Here is a 26295-nt window from a genome sequence, read left to right on the forward strand (position 1 = left end):
CTTGAACATGAGCTGGCATATGCAAATATTGGGGGCGTACATATTAATGATCCCGACTGTTACATAACAGTCGTTGTTATGTTGAGATTCGCCTGTTCTTCGGATGTCTTTTAAATAAATGAGATTTATATAAGAAGGAGGAAACAATGGGGTTTGAGACTCAATGTATGTCTTTTCCATGTACTGAACTCTTGTTATTCAACTATGCCAAGGTAAATTCAATTTTCAATTCTACAGCACCTTTAATAAATATTATTGATAACAGTTTATAAATGTAAAAAAAAAAAATCAATGAGAATTGTCACAAAAGCAATATAATATAATATAATATAATATAATATAATATAATATAATATAATATAATATAATATAATATAATATAATATAATATAATATAATAATACAAATTATGATTAACAATAAAATATAATGCAACTTTTGTAACCTAACAAAATATCATTGAAATCTCAAAATGCAATAATATTATTTAAGGCTAACATTCAAATTATAACATTATAACATTAATAAGGCTTATTTCTGCTTGTTTCTCTTTGAATTACAGCACATTACAGAATTTAAACGTGTTGATGACTTACAAACAAAACGTCCTCATCATGAAGTGACTCAAATGAATCAAAACATTCATAAAAAAAAACAACAACAACTCATGTCAGAGTACATATGAGTCCCAGGGAGGGCAGATGAAAACCCAGAGCTATTTAAACTCTCAGATGTTCTCTGAACTCAAGTCTTGCGTCAAACTGTTCTCTTCTCAGTTCTGAAACACACACACACGCAGAGAGAGAGAGAGAGAGAGACATACACCCCCCTGCGGGGCCCCAGTGTTTCCTGGGAAGAGAACGGCCAGACAGTGCCCAGGCAGAATTGGCTCATGGTTGGCTGCGCTCCAAGGTCGCCAGTCGGCTTGGCCCTGTTTGCAGCAGTCGGAGCCTCGGAGCAGAGACGGTTCACTAACACACACACACGGATCGGTCAACTCACACACACAGGGGAAATGGACGCAGATGATTTTACGCAAGAATGGGGCAAAATCAAACATACCTATATTAAATGCACACAAACCGAGAAAGTTAGAGACTTGTGTCTGATTCAAGACATACACTGATAAGAATATACTGTGACAAGTGAACATTACATATCCATAATGGAGTCAAAATAAAGGCCGTAATGACGTCAGCTGAAAAAAAGAAAGTTGTTTCAGAGGCAATTTATTATATAAGTTTTATATAAAAGTTTTAAAGAAATTAATGCTTTTATTTAGCAAGGATGCATTAAACTGATCCAAAGAGACATTCATAATGTTACAAACGATTACTATTTTAAATAAATGCTGTTCTTTTGAACTTTCTATTCATCAAAAATTCAGAAAAAATGTTTTATCAGAGTTTTCATAAAATTATGAAGCTGCACAACTGAGGATGTCAAAGTCAGTTCAGCTTTTAAATGCATTAGGAAAATCTGCAAAAACCTAATTGAGAAAGCAGTCTTTTTCATGACAAGTTAATTGTCATATCTAAGTATTTCAAAATGCATCCAAAAGCCTTTATGAAAGCGCGCGTGTGTGTGTGTGTTACTCTGATGACGCCCTCCCTCACAGGAGCCACGGTGTCTCTGTCTTATCACCACGCAACACACACACCAGCGCACTGGCCAAACAACAAATTCCACCGCCTCTGTCACTCTGTCCACGTCACACACGGCTGTCGCTGCTCCTATTCAACATTGAGCAGAGAGAGACAGAAAGAGGTAGAGCTCTGGGCAGACAGGCAGTCTGGCCCTTCACGCTTCCTTTGTGTGTGTGTTTGTGATGGAATAAGGGCTGTCTGTACCAGGGCCGAGGGTACGGAACATCCCTCAAGCACACAGTTGCTCTCTTGGGACTCTGATTCTGATAAGTGTTGCCCACTGCATGCTTGAGTGTGTGTGTGTCTCTACGAGTCTGAATGTCTAGACGAGAATTTTTCATTCCCAGTCCTGGGGACGCCCAGGACACAAACACAATCCCACAAACACACACACACACACATGGAGAACGTATGAACAGAAATGCACAAGCACGCCAATAAACCACTAGAGAAAACTACAGAGATGCAAGACTATGCAATTTTAAAATCACTAGGCAGTGGCTTGCATAAAGAAACTTGCTCGATATATTTGTATATATATGTATATATACACACCGATCAGGCATAACATTATGAGCACTGACAGGTGAAGTGAATAACACTGATCATCTCTTCATCACGGCACCTGTTAGTGGGTGGATATATTAGGCAGCAAGTGAACATTTTGTCCTCAAAGTTGATGTGTTAGAAGCAGGAAAAATGGGCAAGCGTAAGGATTTGAGCGAGTTTGACAAGGACCAAACTGTGATGGCTAGACGACTGGGTCAGAGCATCTCCAAAACTGCAGCTCTTGTGGGGTGTTCCCGGTCTGCAGTGGTCAGTATCTATCAAAAGTGCTCCAAGGAAGGAACAGTGGTGAACCGGCGACAGGGTCATGGGCGGCCGAGGCTCATTGAAGGCTGGCCCGTGTGGTCCGATCCAACAGACTAGCTACTGTGAGCTCAAATTGCTCAAGAAGTTAATGCTGGTTCTGATAGAAAGGAGTCAGAATACACAGTGCATCAGTTTGTTGTGTATGGAGCTGCATAGCTGCAGACCAGTCAGGGTGACCATGCTGACCCCTGTCCACCGCCGAAAGAGCCAACAGTGGACACGTGAGCATCAGAACTGGACCACAGAGCAATGGAAGAAGGTGGCCTGGTCTGAAGAATCATGTTTTCTTTTACATCACGTGGATGGCCGGGTGCAAGTGCGTCTCTTACCTGTCATCTCATCAGGATGCACTATGGGAAGAAGGCGAGCGGGCGGAGGCAGTGTGATGCTTTGGACAATGTTCTGCTGGGAAACCTTGAGTCCTGCCATCCATGTGGATGTTACTTTGACACGTACCACCTACCTAAGCATTGTTGCAGATCATGTACACCCTTTCATGGAAACAGTATTCTCTGGTGGCTGTGGCCTCTTTCAGCAGGATAATGCTCCTGACACAAAGCAAAAGTGGTTCAGGAATGGTTTGAGGAGCACAACAACGAGTTTGAGGTGTTGACTTGTCCTCCAAATTCTCCAGATCTCAATCCAATCGAGCATCTGTGGGATGTGCTGAACAAACAAGTCCGATCCATGGAGGATCCACCTCACAACTTACAGGACTTAAAGGATCTGCTGCTAACATCTTGGTGCAGATACCACAGCACACCTTCAGGGGTCTAGAGGAGTCCATGCCTTGATAGTTCAGGGCTGTTTGGGCAGAAAAAGTGGCACCAACACAATATTAAGAAGGTGGTCATAAGGTTATGCCTGATCGGTGTATATACATATATATCTCTATATGTATAAATATGTATGGATGTACAAAGTCCTTATGCCCTAATCAGGCATGTTTTGGTGGCTATTTACACACATTCTTGTGTTTAATAACAGATTAAAACATGGAAAGACTACAGGGGTCTCGAAACATGTTTTTAAAAGTTGGATTATTTGTTGTGTTGTCTTAAAAACACAACACTCAATGCTCAAAAAAAGGCCAAAGCCACCCATCTGAATGGGTCTGAAAGGAGATGAATTCAAAGAGGTAATGTTTCTAAGCAGACTGCAAACTGTTGCTAAATATCAAAACTAAAAAAAATTAATCTAGATAAATTAGTCAATGTCACTAAATTGCTATTGGACAACAAATCTGATCTGTCTGGTTTACAATGCAGCTTACTGTAAGTTGCATGGTGTATATCATCACAACAACAGCTAGCCCTACTTGTTGCTAACGTCTCAAACGTTCAAAGATTCAGTGACAAGAACATCATGTTCCTCATAATGGTGTTCACACGGAGAAGGATTTGCAATGATCAGACAATATACATCAGCCCATCCATGAAGGTCTGTGGGCGTTTCTCAGAAGCAGCAGGATGCTGTCCGATTTCTATCGTCCTCGTTCTCATTCGTCTGGTCATTAACATGATGGATGCTGTCTGTGATATCTGAAACACTGAACATGCGATAGAACACGCAATTAAACAGCGGACGAACGGCCACATTTTCACTGATTTAGGGGGATCAGAGGGGATTGTGGGTAAGGATAGAAAGGTAACGAGACACGTGGCGGAGATTTATTCCAGTCTTTTAGCCCGTATATCAGAGACAGATATGTGTGATTTCCTGTTCTTCTGGAGATGTCATTACCCGCATGTGTTATAAAGCGTAATGAATGGCCCCGGAGGAGTCGTTTGCGATAATGAAGATGAGGCCTGACCCGCTCTCAAACACGATTGCTCGTGTGTTCAGACACCCGCCGCACGCTCTCATTCTCACTGCATATCAGATCAAGCACAGCTTACCTACATGCAGAGTACAAAATTATCAGTCGCCAAAAGTCAAAGAAGAAAAAACTTTAGTGTAAAGTTTGCCAAAGAAATTCAGCTAGAGTTATTATATATATATATATATATATACACACAGTTGTGGCCAGAATTATTGGCACCCTTAGTAAATATGATCAAAGATGACTGTAAAAATAAATCTGCATTGTTTATCCTTTTGATCTTTAATTCATAAAATGAGCAAAAATCTAACCTTTCATATAAGAAAAAGAATTGAAAGTGGGGGGAAACTCACATTATGAAATAAATGTTTTTCTCCAAAACACGTTGGCCACAATTATTGGCACCCCTAGAAATTCTTATGAGTAAAATATCTCTGAAGTATATTAACATCCATATTTACATTTTTTAGCACACCAGGGTGACTAGGAGCATGAAATTGTGCAGCCATGACTTCCTGTTCCACAGGAGTATAAACATGAGGAAACACAAAGGCCAAATTCCCGTAATCATTCATCACAATGAGTAAAACCAAGTAATATAGTTCTGATGTGCAGAAAAAGATTGTTGAGCTTCACAAAATAGAAAGTGGCTGTAAGAAAATAGCTAAAGCATTGAAAATCTCCATTTCCACCATCAGCAGACCTGCCAACCTTGGAAAATGTTTTCGAAAATGTTTTACATTTTTGATAATACAATACACAAAGCACACAAACCCATCTTCTTTAATCTAATTTTGACTGTTAAAGTTTTTTTTTTATTTGACACAATTAAAAATGTTACTACACCTGCTCAAAAGCATTTTTTTAATTCATGATTATTCTTGCATTGCATAATGTGTGCTTATACAAACCACAAGTAAATCACATTCATATATTTAATATGGAAAAAAATTTTTGTTTGCAATTTCAAGAAGGCTATATTTACATACAACTAACCTGACAGTTGAGTCGTTCATACAGGTTTTGTAATGAAAACTAGTCTACAATTAAGAAACCCTTAGAAAATAGTAAACATTGAGTTTACATGTGATTCATTTAAAATACTTAATTTATTATTTCAATATCAAAATATGATACTAAATCCCACAGAAAAAAGGGTTTCTATTTGTAGCGTGCTGTCTTTGAATTATAAACAAGACAAACATTCGCTGAATAAAAGGTTAGCCAATACAAACATATTTATAGAAAACAGTTGACAATGAATAGAAAGGACCAATAAGAGTATTCAAGAATATCAAGAAGTTAGTCATATAACGAGGGGTTGTGTTAACTAAAGCGTCCGTCATTTACCGAATCTTAAAAACACGGGTGGATAGTTAAAAATCTTTTCTGACAAAAAAAAAATAACACAAGCAAGAATAAATTTTAAACCAAACACGGCAATTTTCATTTTACCTCTCTGTGCGCGCACGCGTTTGTGTTTATGAGAGAGGGCTTGCGCAGCATTGAGACAACGGTCATGTTAAATGCATAAGTAACTAATGTGCTAGTTTTCATACAAAATAAGTAGGCTATGTAACATAATTAGTTACTTTAGTTAGTATTAACATAATAACGCAACACATGTAGGCTATATATGTTTCTCAACACTGAGAATAAATAAATAAACAAACGCCTGTTTCTCCAGACTCGCGCTTGTCAGTCAGTCACACATCACAACATTTTCATAATCAGCGATTTCAATTTTATTTAGATTTGTTGTTCAACATTACTTGTACATTTTATACTCGTTTACCTTAAGGTGTCAGAAGTACCATGACTGCTGTATTGTCCTCGCTTGAGAATTCAGTCACAGACGGCGGGAGTGGAAGGAGGGATCGAGCGGGATTTTGTATTGCTGTCGATTTGCAGTCTCTTTTTATTGATAGGCTGTACGCATTTGTCAATCATCCCCTCTTGCTATTTAGGGAAATGAACCCAGCGCTCAGATTGGTCGAACTCTTTTGCTGGATTTGAGTACTAGGCGTGCACAGAGGAGTCACCGGGTTTTTGCGTAGTATAGAATGACAAATCGTACCAGCGTACTTTGAGGTCAAAATGCGTACCTGGTACGCAAAATGCGTACATGTTGGCAGGTCTGCATCAGGGCAATAATTGAGAAGTTTCAATCAACTAAAGATGTTAAAAATCTGCCTGGAAGAGGACGTGTGTCTAAATCATCCTAATGCGCGGTGAGAAGGAAAGTTTGAGTGGACAAAGACTCTCCAAGGATCACAGCTGGAGAATTGCAGAGATTAGTTGAGTCTTGAGTCTCAGAAAGCCTAAAAAAAATTATCAAAAGCACCTACATCCCCACAAGATGTTCGGGAGGGTTTCAAGAAAAATCCTCTGCTCTCATCCAGAAACAATCTCCAGCATATTCAGTTGTCAGACAAGACTGGAACTTCAAATGGGACCAGCTTCTATGGTCAGATGAAACTAAAGAAGAGCTTTTTGGCAGCAAACCCACCAGATGGGTTTGGTGCACACATGGATAAAAAGTACCCCATGTCCACGGTTAAATATACTGCTGGATCTATAAAGTTGTGGGCCTAATTTTTTGCTGGAGGTCCTGGACATCTTGTTCAGATACATGGCATCATGGATTCTATCAAACACCAACAGATAAAAAATCAAAACCTGACTGATTCTGCTAGAAATCCAATAATGGGCCGTGGTTGGATCTTCCATCAGGACAATGATCCAAAACAAACATCAAAACCAACACAAAAATGGGTCACTGAGCACAAAATGAAGTTTCTGCCATGGTCGTCCCAGTCCCCTGACCTGAACCCTAAAGAAAATGAGTGAAGTGAACTGTAGAGAAGAAGCACCAACATGGAGCTGGGAATCTGAAGGATCTGGAGAGATTCTGTATGAAGGAATGGTCTCTGATCTCTTGTCAGGTGTTCTCCAAACTCATCAGGCATTATAGGAGAAGACTCAGAGCTGTTATCTTGGGAAAAGCAGGTTGCAAAAAGTATTGCATAAAAGGGTGCCAATAATTGTGGCCAATGTGTTTTGGAGAAAAACATTTATTTCATAATGTGAGTTTCCCCCACTTTCAATTCTTTTTCTTCAATGAAAGGTTAGATTTTTGCTAATTTTATGAATTAAAGATCAAAAGGATAAACAATGCAGATTTATTTTTACAGTCATCTTTGATCATATTTACCAAGGGTGCCAATAATTCTGGCCACAACTGTACTTATATATAAAAAAATATAAGTAAATATACTTAATTATTAGAATTTAATTAAAAAATATATATTTAAATAAAAAAATTACAAATTATATATAAAGTTTTTAACATTTTTTAACAGGACTGAAAATGCAAAAAGTGTTTGAAGTGTTTGTTTTTTTCAATAAAATACTGCGAAACACATGGTTGTTTAGAAATATTATTTATTTGGATGATTATGTATTTATGAAATTAATACCTTTTACCATGGTAACATCTGATGTGCGTGTGTGCACAGATGGCAGTTGTGTGATACAGTCAGATGGTGAATTATTAATTCTTAATCCAGTGTGTCTTGAAAGAATTTGTTTTCCTGTCTCTAGGAGGAAGTGAAATGTCACCGTTCTATATTTAGATAGAGCTAGATATTTTGTTTTGAAAATGGAACAAATATCAGAGTGAAGAGGTCAGATGGGTGGAGAGGTGGAAAGGGACTGACGAGGCCGATGACGCCAAACAGAGAGTTTATGTGAATTTTTGTGAATGTGTGACTAAAGTCAAGCATCATGACAATGTGAATCATCACAGATATCTGTGTGCTTACCTTCAGACGGTCATTAGGGAGGGCCACAGCACCTTTCTTGATGACCTCTTGAACTCTCTCCACTGATAGGTCACTTCCTGCCTGCTCCAGTCGCTGGCTGAAGAATCCAATCACCTGCCACACACACACACACACACAGTCAATAGCTATATTTTCATCCCAAGTTGCGAATTTAACTTGCGCACAACATTGAAATATCGCATAAAACATTTCTGAATGAAGCAGCGTTTCCACCCCATGTGTTCAAGATAACCAAAATGGCAGACGAAACACAATAAATGTTCTCTTGCGTTCGGATGCTGGCGCTTGGGAACGCAATCATGTGAGATGCTTATTTTGAAGACAGACTTTGGCTCAGGCATTTCAGAAAGACCAAACCAACATCTGAGATGCTGCGATACAACTGGTCAGCTGGTTAGTCCAGTTATCCAATCACATCCTCTGTTGAATTAAAGTCATGTTTTTTTTGTTGCTCATCGAGGGATTTATTGAGTAAATCCATTCATTCCATCATTGTTTATGCTCATGTTTTCTTATCAGATAAAAAAAAAAAAATTGCCTCAATTGAGCGTTTTTTATGCATATTTTTAGAAATGATGCACATCGTGGAATATCCATCCAGCATTTTAGATGCAATATCCCAATATTCGCATAAAAATAGGTAGATGTAAACATAGCTAAAGTCAAAACATCAGTGCAATGCTGTAAATTATGATGTTTGCACAGTGTGTGAGATATGATGTCCCAGAATGCAATATAATGATGAATGAATCAAAAGAATATATAAACAGATGTGTTTTAACATCTTCATTACTCATCAGAGTGTCAAAAGGACTCCCTAGTAGAAGAGATAGTATCTCAGTGGGACCTTCCTGGTTAAATAAATAAAATTAAAGGGTTAGTTCATCCAAAAATGAAAATTATTATGTAATTGATTACTCACCCTCATGTCGTTCCACACCCGTAAGACCTTCGTTCATCTTCAGAACACAAATTAAGATATTTTTGATAAAATCCGATGGCTCAGTAAGACCTGAATTGCCTGCAAGATCATTTCCTTTTTCAATGCCCAGAAAGCTACTAAAGACAGTTCATGTGTGTACAGTAGTTCAACCTTAATATTATGAAGCGACGAGAATACTCACTTTATTCAACAAGCTTCATGAAGCTTTGAAGCTTTACGAATCTTTTGTTTCGAATCAGTGGTTCGGAGCGCGTATCAAACTGCCAAAGTCACGTGAACTATTGAAGTTTCGAAACACCTATGACGTAACGAAGCCTCGTTTACTGAAATCACGTGATTTTGGTGCTCCGAACCACTGCAATTCAATTCAGGCCTTACTGAGCCATCGGATTTTATCCAAAATATCTTAATTTGTGTTCTGAAGATGAACGAAGGTCTTACGGGTGTGGAACGGCATGAGGGTATGTAATTAATGACTGAATTTTTATTTTTGGGTGAACTAACCCTTTAAAAGGCTAAAACGATGTCTATACAACAAAAGCAAATAGAACCCATTATAATCAGTCAAACTGATTTGCAGACATTTGTACAAAAAAAAAAAAAATAAATAAAAAAAATTCTGGAATGACAGTTAATTGCCAGTGACACCAGCGTAATATACCACTGTTAGAACGACTCACTTCTTATTTCTGAATTTTCAAAATTTCAAATTCTATTTTTATCATGCAGTATATTCAGTGCATTATGTAGTATACTAGTATTCCATTCATTTAGTTTCGGATGAAAGCAGGTTTATTCTGCGTGGTGTTTAAGGCTGGAGGGAGTCATGCAGCATTAATGCACCAGTGTGAGTGTGCGTGTTTTAAAGAGGGAATTTAATTCCTTCTGTAGGTTACCCAGAAGCCCCCTGGGCTTCTACGGCACGATATAAATGCAGTTTGTCTAGTGTAAATCTCTCTTGATCTATATGAATGTTTGCACTGAGGATTTTGTTTCGAACTTGAACCATGTGCTCACCTCTAGAGATACAGACAGCTACAGAAGCTCTGTTCCAAAATCTAGTGAGCTGCCTACCTAGGCAACATATTTAGGCATTAAAGGCACGGTACTTTTGCAGGTGTTTGTTGTTGTTAAAAGTTATTTAGTTTTGACCAAACTCAATGCATGCACTGTAAGTAACCAGATTACACACAATCCCAGAATGCAATTATATTTTATGAAAAGAATGGATAAAATTAGTTCTATCTTATAAAAATGTAACTATATCAGCCAATAATTTTGTGTACTAATTGTATGTACCATGTGTTCATTAAAATATCAATTTTACATATAAAATGTATTATATATATATATATAAATAAAACCTTATGTATAAAATGTATATTTTATATAAAAAACATGTCAAATTACAATTTCTAATGTATGTATAAAATATTTTTATACTACATAATTAAACATACATTTAGTTTTAAAAAAATATTTATATTATATTATATATATACAGTACAGTCCAAAAGTTTGGAACCACTAAGATTTTTAATGTTTTTAAAAGAAGTTTCGTCTGCTCACCAAGGCTACATTTATTTAATTAAAAATACAGTAAAAAACAGTAATATTGTGAAATATTATTACAATTTAAAATAACTGTTTTCTATTTGAATATATTTCACAAAGTAATTTATTCCTGTGATGCAAAGCTGAATTTTCAGCATCATTACTCCAGTCTTCAGTGTCACATGATCCTTCAGAAATCATTCTAATATGCTGATCTGCTGCTCAAGAAACATTTAATGTGTACAATTGTACAAAATATTTGTATTTGATGAATGATTATTTGATGAATAGAAAGTTCAAAAGAACAGTGTTCATCTGAAATCTAATCTTTTGTAACATTATAAATGTCTTTACTGCCACTTTTGATTGATTTAATGCATCCTTGCTGAATAAAAGTAATCATTTCTTTAATTTCTTTTCAAAAAAATAAAAATAAAAATTCTTACTGACCCCAAACTTTTGAACGGTAGTGTATAATGCTACAGAAGCTTTGTATTTCAGATAAATGCTGTTCTTTTGAACTTTCTATTCATCAAGGAATCCTGAAAAAAAAAAAAAGTACACAACTGTTTTCAACATTGAAAATAATCATAAATGTTTCTTGAGCAGCAAATTAGCATATTAGAATGATTTCTGAAGGATCATGTGACACTGAAGACTGGAGTAATGGTGCTGAAAATTCAGCTTTGCATCACAGGAATAAATTACTTTGTCAAATATATTCAAATAGTACACAGTTATTTTAAATTGTAATAATATTTCACAATATTACTGTTTTTTACTGTATTTTTAATTAAATAAATGTAGCCTTGGTGAGCAGACGAAACTTCTTTTAAAAACATTAAAAATCTTAGTGGTTCCAAACTTTTGGACTGTACTGTACATTATTTACATATTTTTTTTATTTATCTAAGTACCTTCACAACATGTCAATGTCAGACTCTACTGGTATCAACAGCAACTGTGTGAATTGCTGCCCATAAAGAGTGTTTCAGATCAGTCACTTATGATGTTCATTTTCAGTTAGGATGCTCCCTTAGAAGATAGCTGTCTATGTATACACTCGATTGCTCACTAGGGTTTGGAACAGAGCTGGAACATACAGTCAGTGTCTCACCGTGTCGAGGTTCTGCATGATATCCTGGAAAGACGGATGTGATCGGAACTGTTCGAAGAGTTCTCGCTTGTAGAGCAGCGCGTATAGCAGGTTTGGGTTGTGATGGAGGGAATTACTCAAACAGGAGTTTATAATCTCCAACATCATTCTGATCACCTCCTCGATGACGTTCAGATCCTGAGCCTGAGGGAAAAAAAGAGAAAGTGTAAAGACACAAAGAATACTTTTTTTACCTAGTCAGCATTTCCTTGGGCATCACAGGAACGTTGAAACTGGAAATGCACTTTATCTTGGTGACCATATGGGTTTGATTTTGGAAGCACATAATATCAGACATATTTTTTTCATTTTCCAATAGTAAATTACTTTATTATGCCTGGTTTCAAAAGTACTAAACGATACTCATTCTTTTCTGCTTATTAAAGGGGTGGTTGATTATGATTTCACTTTTTTTTTTTACTTTAGTTAGTGTGTAATGTTGCTGTTTGAGCATAAACAACATCTGTAAAGTGACGACGCTCAAAGTTCAATGCAAAGAGATATTTTCTTTTACAGAAATCACTTTTTAAGGACTACAACAAATGGCTGGTAGAGACTACAACAAGCTTCTTCCAGGGTTGGTGACATCACAAACCTTAAAATTTACATAAACCCCGCCCCTGAGAACACACAACAAAGGGGGCGGGGCCATGTTGGGCTGCTTTAGAGAAGAGGAAGAGTTGTTGTAGTAGAGTGTTGTTGTCATGCCGTCATTTTACGCCGGACTGCTTCACAAACGAGGGTCAATTCAACACAAAAGATTTAACATGACGGCACATGCTAGTGGATGAGTTGAATCAACTCCACAGCAACTACATCAATTTATCCACTAACCATTCAGAAATGTCCAGTTTCATTCTAGAAGTTGTAACTTCTTCCTGAGTCTCTCCATCAGTGTCGACTCCGGTTTGAACAATGTAAGGCTGAACACCGTTACTGACAATCCTCATTTTGGCTGCGTGAGATTCTCCAGCTTTGTTGTTGTTGAGCTGTTAAAGCTCCGCCCTCTTCTGGAAAGGGGGCCGGGAGCAGCAGCTCATTTGCATTTAAAGGGACACACACAAAAACTGTGTGTTTTTTCTCACACCCAAAGAGGGGCAAATTTGACAAGCTATAATAAATGATCCGTGGGGGATTTTGAGCTGAAACTTCACAGACACATTCTGGGGACACCAGAGACTTATATTACATCTTGTAAAAGAGACATTATAGGTCCACTTTAAAAAGCTGCAAGTCAGTGTTTAATACTTTGAGTTACAGATTTGTTCAAATCACTAACCACACACTACCATTAAAAGGTTTAGGGTCAGCAAGATTGTATTCAGCAAGGATGCATTAAATTGATCAAAAGTGACAGTGGCACTAGTATATTCTAGTTCAAATAAATGCTGTTCTTTTGAACTTTCTATTCATCAAAGAACCTTGAAAAAATGTTTCAGTTTCCACAAAAATATGAATCAGCGCAACTGTTTTCAACATTGATAATCATCAGAAATGTTTCTTGAGAATCAAATCAGCATATCAGAATGATTTCTGAAGGATCATGTGACACTGAAGACTGGAGTAATGATGCTGAAAATTCAGCTTTGATCACAGGAATAAATTACATTTTAATATAAAATTTTTACTGTACTTTTGTTCAAAAAGAGACTTAAAATCTCACCAACCATAAACTCTTAAATGGTTTGATCAGTAACATTGAGGCAAATAACACTATCTGTCTCCAAAACTTTGCATCCCTGGTTCAAACGCACCTCTGATGGACAAACATGCTGTCTAGGAAGGCAGCCAGCAGTGCAGAGAACAGCACACTGTGTGTGTGGGTTAAATGGGTTATCATTTCCCTGTGCTCTGCTGCAGTCTGGGCCGTCACACTTTTTCTGGGTCACACACACACATACAGCAGGGGCAAGACAAATGCATCTTCTCTCTCTTTCTGCCTCTTCATCTCTCGGCAGCCGCATCATATATATTTAATGCATCAAATTTAAGCATGTTTGACGCCAACGCTGAATATATAGATTGTGTGTGACACATTTACATCAGCATTTTGTTCAATGCAAACCTAGAAATACTCACAAACATACAGATACCGGCCCTCTGGCCTTAACCAGGGGTTAAAAAGATGCTAAGACAGGTTTAATTGTGACCATTATATCTTGAATAAATAATTATAAGAATTATAATACTAAGCGACTGCTTCAAAGAGTGCAATTCATTATAAAATGCACTACATAACGTGCCGTTATACTGTTTAAACATCAGAGCGTGAACTGGTATAATGTATTATAACTGCAGTAGCTGTTGTTTTTGAGAATATCTTCACATAAACTGTTGCCAAAAGATTCTTCTCTTCAGTAACACAATGCATTTGAAATAGAAAGAAAAAAAGAAGCCCAGAAATAAAGACTTCCATGTACTGAAGCATGTCATGTCTCTGAAGAGCCTTCAATCTCTGACCTTTGACCTTCTCATTTCCTTTTCTCCCACTGTCCTTCCCTCTGCCTGCAGCCATCTTGGCCTCCTCTTTATGTTATTCATCTATTGGTTATTCTCTAGACTGATGTCAGTTTCTGAGCCACAAATCTCTCTGGACAAAAGCAAGTCAATGGAACAGAATGTGCAAATCCGGTTTCCATAGGAACACACATAGACACACGCACAACACACACACACACACAGAAATACCACATCAAACGCTCTTTGTGTGGAAGCTAACATAAGTGATTTTAGGAGATGACAGCTCGGGAAAGCTCAGAGTGTGTGTAGTGAAACATAAAAGCCCGGGAATGTACAAAAACACACAATTTTATGGAATTAGCTTCAATGACTTCAAAACAACTGCAGCATCGTTTAAAACACCGAAAACATAATTTAACTCCTGGAGGAGCGAGAGAGAGAGAGAGAGAAAAAAAAAAATTGAATAAAAGAAAAAAGAAAGAAAGAAAGAAAGAAAGAAAGGAAAATAAAAAATAAAATAGAAGAAAAAGAGAAATAGAAAAAAAGAAAGAAAATATGATAAATAAAATGAAGAGAAAAGAGAAGAGTAAAATAAAATAAAATAGAAAGTAAAATAAAATAAAAAATAATAGAAGAAAAAAAAAAAATAAATAAAATGAAAGAAAGAAAGGAATATAAAACAAAAGAAAATAGAAGAAAAGAAAAAAGAAAAAGAGAAAAAGAAAAGAAAAAAGAAAGAAAGTAAAGTAAAATAAAGAAAATAAAACAGACGAAAAGAGAGAAGAGAGAAAAGAGTAAGAAAAATAAAATAAAATAAAAATAAAATAGAAAAAAATAAAAAGAGAAACAGAAAAGGGATAAGAGGAAAAAAGAAAAATAAAGAAGAAAATAAGATAAATAAAATTAAAATAAAATAAAATAGAAAAAAGGATATAAAAGAAATATAAAAGAAAAAAATAAAATAAAGTAAGAGGAAAACAGAAAAAAGAAAATAAGATAAATAAAAAGAAGAGAAAAGAGAAGAGTAAAATAGAGTAAAATAAAAAATAGAAAGAAAAAGAAAGAAAGAAAATAAAAATAAAAAACAAAATAAAATAGAAGAAAAGAAAGAAAGGAAAATAAAAAATAATAAAACAGAAGAAAAGAAATAATAAATAAAATGAAAGAAAGAAAGAATGAAAGGAATATAAAACAAAAGAAAATAGAAGAAAAGAAAAAAGAAAAAGAGTAAAAGAAAAGAAAATAAGATAAATGAAAATAAATAAAATACAAATAAAATAGAAAAAATAAAAAGAGAAACAGAAAAAGGGATAAGAGGAAAAAAGAAAAAGAAAATAAGATAAATAAAATTAAAATAAAATAAAATAGAAAAAAAGGAAAAGAAAAAAGGATATAAAAGAAATATAAAATAAAAAACAGAAAAGAAAAAAGTAAGAGGAAAACAGAAAAAAGAAAATAAGATAAAAAAGGAAAATAAAAAAATAAGGCAAGAAAAGACAGTTTCAACTGATCAGATTTTACATTCGTTGCATCTGAAATTGAATACTTCCCTACTATATAGTGTGTGAAAAACAGTACGCTAAAAGAGTAGAATGTCAGAATGCATAGTATTCGAAAAACAGCAGGCGAAAAGTACCCGGATGACCTACTACTTCCGGTGAGATTCTGAAGTGTGCTTTCGATGGGCACTTTACTATTCCATGGAAGAGGATTTATGAATGGAGGTGAAACGACACAACTGATGCTGGTAGGTCACGTGTGTACGGATGTACAACATGACGGATGTAGTAGGTCCGAATTTCATTCATACTACACACACTCATACTATATAGAACATACTTTTTTAATGGTTGCAAAGTAAATTCAAATGTAAATGTAGTACCTATCCAGGCAGCATGCGATTTTTTACTGACTCCACTAAAAGCATGAAAAGATGTCCCATGTTAAACACTCAAAGAGCCAGAGACATACATGTGTAAAGCGCTCAGTCCTGCTGACCTCAGAATGAATCACTCTCACAGTGGCACCCCTGCCAGAAGAACGACGGCTTTACTGGAAAGACACCAGGTTTTGGCAAGGCTTTTCAAACCTGCTTTGTGATTACTGCAGTTTCTGTTCTGCTCGAGACTCGCGCTAATAAATTCCTCTGCAAACGCGCACACACAAACACACGTGCAGCCGCCTTCAGTGTCCCCATACGGTACCATCTGTTAATACCTGAACCGTGGCGACAGAAAAAACATCATACTTGATGTCAGGTCACTTATAAAGGCAACATCTGATGCATGATGCAAGACCCTGAAAAGATCTAAACACATGCAAACTCTGACCCCAATGTTGCTGCATTAAAGCTGATATGTGTCATTCAGGTGCCTCTAGTGGCAGCAAACAGAACTGCACAAATAATGACTGATTTTAAACAGGTTTTCATGAAAAGCTTGCAGAGCATTTGCAATACTTCTGAACCTAAAATAAATAAAAGTTCACCAACCAAAATAACAAAATTAAAAAACATAAATTGAAAAAAACCACGCTTAAACGACGGTTGAAGCTTAACCCTATCTGGACAGCCGAATATTTCATATTAAATATTTTAACAAAATCTACTTCTATGCTTTCACTATTTCTTATATCCCTCCCTGTTCTAGCTTGTATGATTTTAGACAATGTTTGATCTTTTGTATTCCAAGCACTTCTTGTGTTATTGCCTCCTGAAGATGAATCACTTGTATTCCTCACTTTGAATAAAAGCACTGATAAATAAATAAATGAAAATTTAAAGGGATAGTTCACTCAAAAATGAAAATTCTGTCATTATTTACTCACCTTATTGTCATTTCAAACCCGTAAGACTTTGGTTTTATAAAGTTGGAAATGGGTGATATAAACACAGAATTGCGAGATATAAAGTCAGAATTGCGAGATATAAAGTCAGAATTGCAAGTTATAAAGTCAGAATTGCGTGATATAAAGTCAGAATTGCGAGATATAAAGTCAGAATTGCGAGAAATATAAAGTCAGAATTGCGAGTTAGAAAGTCAGAATTGCGTGATAAAGTCAGAATTGCGAGAAATATAAAGTCAGAATTTGTGAGATATAAAGTCAGAATTGCGTGATATAAAGTCAGAATTGCGTGATATAAAGTCAGAATTGCAAGATATAAAGTCAGAATTGCGAGTTATAGTCAAAATTGCGAAATATAAAGTCAGAATTGCGAGTTATAAAGTCAGAATTGCGTGATATAAAGTCAGAATTGCGAGAAATATAAAGTCAGAATTGCGAGTTATAAAGTCAGAATTGCGTGATATAAAGTCAGAATTCTGAGATATAAAGTCGCAATTGCGATATAAAGTCAGAATTCTGAGATATAAAGTCGCAATTGCGTATAAAGTCAGAATTCTGAGATATAAAGTCGCAATTGCGTGATAAAAAGTCAGAATTCTGAGATATAAAGTCAGAATTGCGATATTAGTTATAAAGTCAGAATTGCGTGATATAAAGTCAGAATTGCGAGATATAAAGTCAGAATTGCGAAAAAGTCAGAATTCTGAGATATAAAGTCGCAATTGCGTGATAAAAAGTCAGAATTCTGAGATATAAAGTCGCAATTGCGAGTTAAAAGTCAGAATTCTGAGATATAAAGTCGCAATTGCGATATAAAGTCAGAATTCTGAGATATAAAGTCGCAATTGCGTGATTGCGAAGTCAGAATTCTGAGATATAAAGTCAGAATTGCGAGAAATATAAAGTCAGAATTGCGAGATATAAAGTCAGAATTGCGAGATATAAAGTCAGAATTGCGAGATATAAAGTCGCATAAAGTCAGAATTCTGAGATATAAAGTCGCAATTGCGTGATATAAAGTCAGAATTCTGAGATATAAAGTCGCAATTGCGTGATAATCAGAATTGCGAATTGTTATAAAGTCAGAATTGCGAGTTATAAAGTCAGAATTCTGAGATATAAAGTCGCAATTGCGTTATAAAGTCAGAATTCTGAGATATAAAGTCAGCAATTGCGAGATATAAAGTATAAAGTCAGAATTCTGAGATATAAAGTCGCAATTGCGTGATATAAAGTCAGAATTCTGAGATATAAAGTCGCAATTGCGAGTTAAAAAGTCAGAATTCTGAGATATAAAGTCGCAATTGCGAATTGCGAGAGATATAAAGTCAGAATTCTGAGATATAAAGTCGCAATTGCGTGATAAAAAGTCAGAATTCTGAGATATAAAGTCGCAATTGCGAGATAATAAAGTCAGAATTCTGAGATATAAAGTCGCAATTGCGATATAAAAGTCAGAATTCTGAGATATAAAGTCGCAATTGCGAGATAATAAAGTCAGAATTCTGAGATATAAAGTCGCAATTGCGTGATAAAAGTCAGAATTCTGAGATATGAGATATATAATATAAAGTCGCAATTGCGAGTTATAAAGTCAGAATTCTGAGATATAAAGTCGCAATTGCGAGAAATATAAAGTCAGAATTCTGCGAGATATAAAGTCGCAATTGCGAGTTACAAAGTCAGAATTCTGAGATATAAAGTCAGCAATTGCGTGATATAAAGTCAGAATTCTGAGATATAAAGTCGCAATTGCGAATTGCGAGTTATAAAGTCATAATTGCGAGATACAAAGTCAGAATTGCGAGTTACAAAGTCATAATTGCGAGATATAAAGTCGCAATTGCGTGATATAAAGTCAGAATTCTGAGATATAAAGTCGCAATTGCGTGATATAAAGTCAGAATTCTGAGATATAAAGTCGCAATTGCGAGAAATATAAAGTCAGAATTCTGAGATATAAAGTCGCAATTGCGTGATAAAAAGTCAGAATTCTGAGATATAAAGTCGCAATTGCGTGATAAAAGTCAGAATTCTGAGATATAAAGTCGCAATTGCGTGATATAAATTCTGAGATATAAAGTCGCAATTGCGTGAATCAGAATGCTGAGATATAAAGTCGCAATTGCGTGTCAGAATTCTGAGATATAAAGTCGCAATTGCGAGTTATAAAGTCAGAATTCTGAGATATAAAGTCGCAATTGCGATATCAGAATCAGAATTCTGAGATATAAAGTCGCAATTGCGTGAATAAAAAGTCAGAATTCTGAGATATAAAGTCGCAATTGCGTGATAAAAGTCAGAATTCTGAGATATAAAGTCGCAATTGCGAGAACTATAAAGTCAGAATTCTGAGATATAAAGTCGCAATTGCGAGTTATAAAGTCAGAATTCTGAGATATAAAGTCGCAATTGCGTGATAGATAAAAGTCGCAATTGAATTGAGATATAAAGTCGCAATGATATAAAGTCAGAATTGCTGAGATATAAAGTCGCAATTGCGAGAAATATAAAGTCAGAATTCTGAGATATAAAGTCGCAATTGCGATAAAAGTCAGAATTCTGAGATATAAAGTCGCAATTGCGTGATAAAAGTCAGAATTCTGAGATATAAAGTCGCAATTGCGTGATAAAAAGTCAGAATTCTGAGATATAAAGTCGCAATTGCGTGATAAAAAGTCGCAATTGAATCAGAATCTGAGATATAAAGTCGCAATTGCGTGATAAAAGTCAGAATTCTGAGATAAAAGTCGCAATTGCGTGAATCAGAATTCTGAGATATAAAGTCGCAATTGCGATAAAGTCAGAATATAAAGTCAGAATTCTGAGATATAAAGTCGCAATTGCGTGATAATCAGAATTCTGAATTGATATAAAGTCGCAATTGCGTGAATCAGAATGCTGAGATATAAAGTCGCAATTGCGTGATAAAAAGTCAGAATTCTGAGATATAAAGTCGCAATTGCGAGAAATATAAAGTCAATTGAATTCTGAGATATAAAGTCGCAATTGCGAGAAATATAAAGTCAGAATTCTGAGATATAAAGTCGCAATTGCGATATAAAGTCAGAATTCTGAGATATAAAGTCGCAATTGCGAGTTAAAAAGTCAGAATTCTGAGATATAAAGTCGCAATTGCGATATAAAGTCAGAATTCTGAGATATAAAGTCGCAATTGCGTGATAAAAAGTCAGAATTCTGAGATATAAAGTCGCAATTGCGTGATAAAAGTCAGAATTCTGAGATATAAAGTCGCAATTGCGAGTCAAATAGATCAGAATAAAGTCAGAATAGAAGTCGCAATTGCGTGATATAAAGTCAGAATTCTGAGATATAAAGTCGCAATTGCGAGATATAAAAGTCAGAATTCTGAGATATAAAGTCGCAATTGCGTGATAAAAGTCAGAATTCTGAGATATAAAGTCGCAATTGCGAGTTATAAAGTCAGAATTCTGAGATATAAAGTCGCAATTGCGAGAAATATAAAGTCAGAATTCTGCGAGATATAAAGTCAGCAATTGCGAGTTACAAAGTCAGAATTGCTGAGATATAAAGTCAGCAATTGCGTGATATAAAGTCAGAATTCTGAGATATAAAGTCGCAATTGCGAGTTACAAAGTCATAATTGCGAGATACAAAGTCAGAATTGCGAGTTACAAAGTCATAATTGCGAGATATAAAGTCAGCAATTGCGTGATATAAAGTCAGAATTCTGAGATATAAAGTCGCAATTGCGATATAAAGTCAGAATTCTGAGATATAAAGTCGCAATTGCGTGATAAAAGTCAGAATTCTGAGATATAAAGTCGCAATTGCGTGATAAAAAGTCAGAATTCTGAGATATAAAGTCGCAATTGCAATTGCGAGATATAAAGTCGCAATTGCAAAAGTCAGAATTCTGAGATATAAAGTCGCAATTGCGATAAAAGTCAGAATTCTGAGATATAAAGTCGCAATTGCGTGATAAAAAGTCAGAATTCTGAGATATAAAGTCGCAATTGCGTGATAAAAGTCAGAATTCTGAGATATAAAGTCGCAATTGCGATATAAAGTCAGAATTCTGAGATATAAAGTCGCAATTGCGTGATAAAAGTCAGAATTCTGAGATATAAAGTCGCAATTGCGAGTTAAAAGTCAGAATTCTGAGATATAAAGTCGCAATTGCGTGATATAAAAGTCAGAATTCTGAGATATAAAGTCGCAATTGCGAGTTACAAAGTCAGAATTCTGAGATATAAAGTCGAATTGTTATAAAGTCAGAATTCTGAGATATAAAGTCGCAATTGCGATATAAAGTCAGAATTCTGAGATATAAAGTCGCAATTGCGTGATATAAAGTCAGAATTCTGAGATATAAAGTCGCAATTGCGTGATAAAAAGTCAGAATTCTGAGATATAAAGTCGCAATTGCGAGTTAAAAGTCAGAATTCTGAGATATAAAGTCGCAATTGCAATTGCGTGATATAAAGTCAGAATTCTGAGATATAAAGTCGCAATTGCGTGATAAAAGTCAGAATTCTGAGATATAAAGTCGCAATTGCGAGATACAAAGTCAGAATTCTGAGATATAAAGTCGAATTGTTATAAAGTCAGAATTCTGAGATATAAAGTCGCAATTGCGTGATAAAAAGTCAGAATTCTGAGATATAAATAAAGTCGCAATTGCGTTATAAAGTCAGAATTCTGAGATATAAAGTCGCAATTGCGATATAAAGTCAGAATTCTGAGATATAAAGTCGCAATTGCGTGATAAAAAGTCAGAATTCTGAGATATAAAGTCGCAATTGCGAGTCAGAATATAAAGTCAGAATTCTGAGATATAAAGTCGCAATTGCGTGATAAATAAAGTCAGAATTCTGAGATATAAAGTCGCAATTGCGTGATAAAAGTCAGAATTCTGAGATATAAAGTCGCAATTGCGTGATAAAAAGTCGCAATTGAATTCTGAGATATAAAGTCGCAATTGCGTGATAAAAAGTCAGAATTCTGAGATATAAAGTCGCAATTGCGTGATAAAAAGTCAGAATTCTGAGATAAAAGTCGCAATTGCGAATCAGAATTCTGAGATATAAAGTCGCAATTGCGAGTCAGAATTCTGAGATAAAGTCAGAATTCTGAGATATAAAGTCGCAATTGCGATATCAGAATCAGAGATATAAAGTCGCAATTGTCGCATATAAAGTCAGAATTCTGAGATATAAAGTCGCAATTGCGTGATAAAAAGTCAGAATTCTGAGATATAAAGTCGCAATTGCGAGATTCTGAGATAAAAGTCGCAATTGAATTCTGAGATATAAAGTCGCAATTGCGTGATAAAGTCAGAATTCTGAGATATAAAGTCGCAATTGCGTGATAAAAGTCAGAATTCTGAGATATAAAGTCGCAATTGCGAGTGTCAAATTCTGAGTCAATTGAATTCTGAGATATAAAGTCGCAATTGCGTGATAAAAAGTCAGAATTCTGAGATATAAAGTCAGAATTGCGAGAAATATAAAGTCAATTGAATTCTGAGATATAAAGTCAGAATTGCGAGATATAAAGTCAGAATTCTGAGATATAAAGTCGCAATTGCGTGTCAGAATTCTGAAATAAAGTCGCAATTGCGTGATATTCTGAGATATAAAGTCGCAATTGCGTGATATAAATTCTGTCAGAATTGAGATATAAAGTCGCAATGATATAAAGTCAGAATTGCGAGATATAAAGTCAGAATTGCGTGATATAAAGTCAGCAATTGCGTGATATAAAGTCAGAATTCTGAGATATAAAGTCGCAATTGCGAGAAAAGTCAGAATTCTGAGATATAAAGTCAGAATTGCGTGATATAGTCAGAATTGCGAGATATAAAGTCATAATTGCGAGAAATATAAAGTCAGAATTGCGAGATATAAAGTCAGAATTGCGAGAAATATAAAGTCAGAATTGCGTGAGATATAAAGTCGCAATTGCGATAAAAGTCAGAATTGCGAGAAATATAAAGTCAGAATTGTGAGTTTATCTCTCTTCACAAGACCTGAATTTCACAGCTTGATTCATATAGATTGGTTTTATGATGCTTTTATGATCTTTTGGACATTCAAAGTTTTGGATATCTGGACTTCCAATGGAGGGACAGAAATCTCTCAGGTTTAATTAACATTTCTTAATTTGTGTTGCCAGGATTGAGATGACATGAGATGAGTAAATGATGACAGAATTTTCATTTTTGTGTGAACTACCATTTTACCAATCTAATTCAGGTTTATTTCTACAGCCCAGATGTTGAGTTTGCAGCAGTCGCACTGATGAATTAAGCCCAGCCGAAGCCCTCCGCTCTGGGTCGCGTTCCTCACACCTTCCCCTTCCACCAGACAGAGGAAATTCCTGCCCTCCGTTCCCATGACGACCCCCTACACGTCGGAAAAGATCTGCGGACGCAGCAGTCGGGAATATTAACGGGGTGGGAGACTGTCGCCACTGTTATTAACCAAATTTAAGTAGATACTTATGAAACAAATGTGCAGGACGGAATTAGACCAAACCTGGAAACACTCGTCTAGACCTGCAGTTCTCAACAAATAGGTCACATGTCCGTTCAAACTGGTAAACAATACTGGTACTTGATGTTCGAAGTAAAAAGCAGTTGAGAAGGATGCCGGGAAACCAGATCAAACTACAACCTAGAAAAAAGCTGGAGGTGTCTAGACAGAAACAGGGAGTGATAATTAGACGAGAAGAACGTAGGAGTGAATTAGGGAAGAGAGCGATCTGCTCTACAGTACAGACTAATGAGATTATATACACACACACACACACACACACACACACACACACACAGAGAAAATCAGGTCAGATGTTAATGTGTGAACACAACCTGAGTGTGTAGAACAAATCATACACACACACGATCAAAACACTGCTGTAGATAATTCTAATCATCCAGATTAATCATACACACAGAAGTTATGCTGAGCATCATCAGTATTTTTCATCAGTTAACATCGGTCTGATTATTCATCACCGTAACATTCATCAGAAGAGTCATTGTGAATGTACATATATATACACTATTGTTCACAAGTTAGGGGTCAGATTTACTTTTATCTCTATACTTTTAATTCAGCAAGGTGGCATTAAATTGATAAAAGTGACAGTATAGACATTTATAATGTTCCAAAAGATTTCTATTTCAAGTGCTGCCCACATGGACGTGTATGACTGTTACACTTGCGTCTCACTTCTTTAGAAGCGACTCGTGTTAAGATGTCGTGTTAAGTTAAAAGAATTTCAACTTTTACAGGCAGTGCCGCTCATCAATGTCAGTTCCAAAACAGTGGACCAATCAGAAGAACTTGGAGGTGGGGCAAGTGTTCTGTTTACAGTAGCAAGTTGGCGTGGCGTCTTTAGACACGTTCTGTGTGAAAGAGCCCTAAGCTGTTTCGAACCTGATCAATATTGAGCATCCAGACGGTATGATTGAACATATCTTGTGGAGCGCTCTCGGAGTACGCATTTGTTTGTCATTTTAACTGTTGGAAACAGAGCGTAAAAGTGGATTTCTTATCCTGTTGCGCCCTCTATAGGCCATGACCAGTGACTAGTCGATATCAAGCTTAAACTTAAAGGGGTCATGAGATGCATTGTTTTATTGTTTAATAATGTTTCCTGGAGTGCACTTATAATGTTAGTATGCTTTTTACATCAAAAATGGTCATAATTTAGAAATAAAAGGCATTTTTCCTACCCTGATTTTAACTTATTTGAACACTGTTTTAAGGGGCGTGTCTGCTGTAAGACTTCAGTGTAAAGCCCACTGCTGTGATTGGCTAACATCTTTGCATATAAAATAGTTAAGTATTACTCTTTTGAAAACTTTTAGCATGTTTTTTGTTATTACAGCTCTCAAGGTTAATTATATTTAGATCGTGGCATGAAAGGTTGCAGTGATGAACATTGTAGTCAATCACAGACATGTTGCTGAGCAGTTGAAAGCAGTGATCTCATCATTGCAACTCGATTTCTGCACACTAACGAATGCTTTCATCATAACTAACAGTGCAAATGTGATGTAACTAAGAGATTCGTTGAATAAAACGGGAGTTTTGGCGCGAGTCCAGAACTCAGTCACTGATAAACTCGCGCTGTTTGATTGACAGCTCCAGCGATTGTAAAGGGAGCGTTCTTTGATCGCTTTCCGTATGTAATTTAACCAATGTTTAAATAACAGATTATTTTCATCCTACTAAGAGAATTAACATGAAGTTGAGCATTTAGTCACTGGTTTGATTTACTGACACACAGACAAAGAACATCTGACTGTACATGAATCATTAATATCAGATCAGGCATTAGAATTAACACAGTTACTGACATGTTGTTGCATTACTGTCGAGTCCATTTTGTAAAAAGTCCGTTTGCAAAGCCTGCGCCGAAATGCGATTGATTTACCAAAGAATCCACAGTGAAATTTACCGAATACAAATAAATAAAGCTCAACTGAGACATTCACTTTGTTGAAAATAACTCACCATATTCCTAGCATTAGGATCCTTTGAAAGGTAATGTATCGCTCTTCTCTCCTCCTCATCTCATTAACATCTCACTAAGTGGACGGGGCTAATGATGCAATGATGAAGTAGGTGTTCATTTCTTCTGCGGAAGCGGCGTTTTACTATTGGCACGTTCCAGGACGAGTCGTTCGCTGGGCCTGGTGTCAATAAAAGCTTTTATAACAAGGGAGTTTTCAGTTCTGAAACTTACAGGATATTCTTATAGTACGATGACCTCTCATATATCAAAAGCTCAAGGAAAAGTTGATTTCTCAATTCATGAAAAAGCATCATGGCAAAGAATTAAAGTTTCGACTGTGCAAACCCCACTGTACACTATAATAAATTGATGCCTGTTTCAATTGACGCATGTAAAAACATTAAACTGCGTTTATTCGAATCAGCCTGATCAATGCGGTTGCCGGATTCCGGGAGGTTGCAAGGGCGTCACTATGTGGTTGCTGGAGAAATCCGAACAGTGTGGGATATGCACCAAAGTTTAATACTTATGGTAAGGGGTTTGTTTACAACACTAACCGTCAGCCAATATGACTCATAAACCTAGAGAGAGACAGAGAATGATGTTACTGAAAATCAAATTGCGTGTATGTAATTCAGAAGTAG

The 26295-nt window shown here is 35.9% G+C and overlaps 1 protein-coding gene across 2 annotated transcripts in view; it reads right to left on the reverse strand.

Moving 5' to 3' along the window:
- The window catches only part of dym (dymeclin), a 104588-nt gene that overhangs the window by 10271 nt on the left and 68022 nt on the right, over nt 1–26295 (reverse strand). Inside the window, exons 15-17 of one of the 2 annotated variants that reach the window (XM_048166418.1) lie at nt 11801–11983; nt 8166–8279; nt 7776–7940 (exon numbers count right to left, since the gene is read on the reverse strand). In XM_048166418.1, the coding sequence (XP_048022375.1) occupies nt 7902–7940; nt 8166–8279; nt 11801–11983 (336 nt within the window). In that variant the 3' untranslated portion in view covers nt 7776–7901. Of the gene's footprint in view, nt 1–7775; nt 7941–8165; nt 8280–11800; nt 11984–26295 lie in introns of those variants that run through there. The other variant, XM_048166416.1, reaches the window with a different exon arrangement.

The sequence above is a fragment of the Megalobrama amblycephala genome, linkage group LG18 (assembly GCF_018812025.1).
Source record: "Megalobrama amblycephala isolate DHTTF-2021 linkage group LG18, ASM1881202v1, whole genome shotgun sequence".
Lineage (NCBI taxonomy): Eukaryota > Metazoa > Chordata > Actinopteri > Cypriniformes > Xenocyprididae > Megalobrama > Megalobrama amblycephala.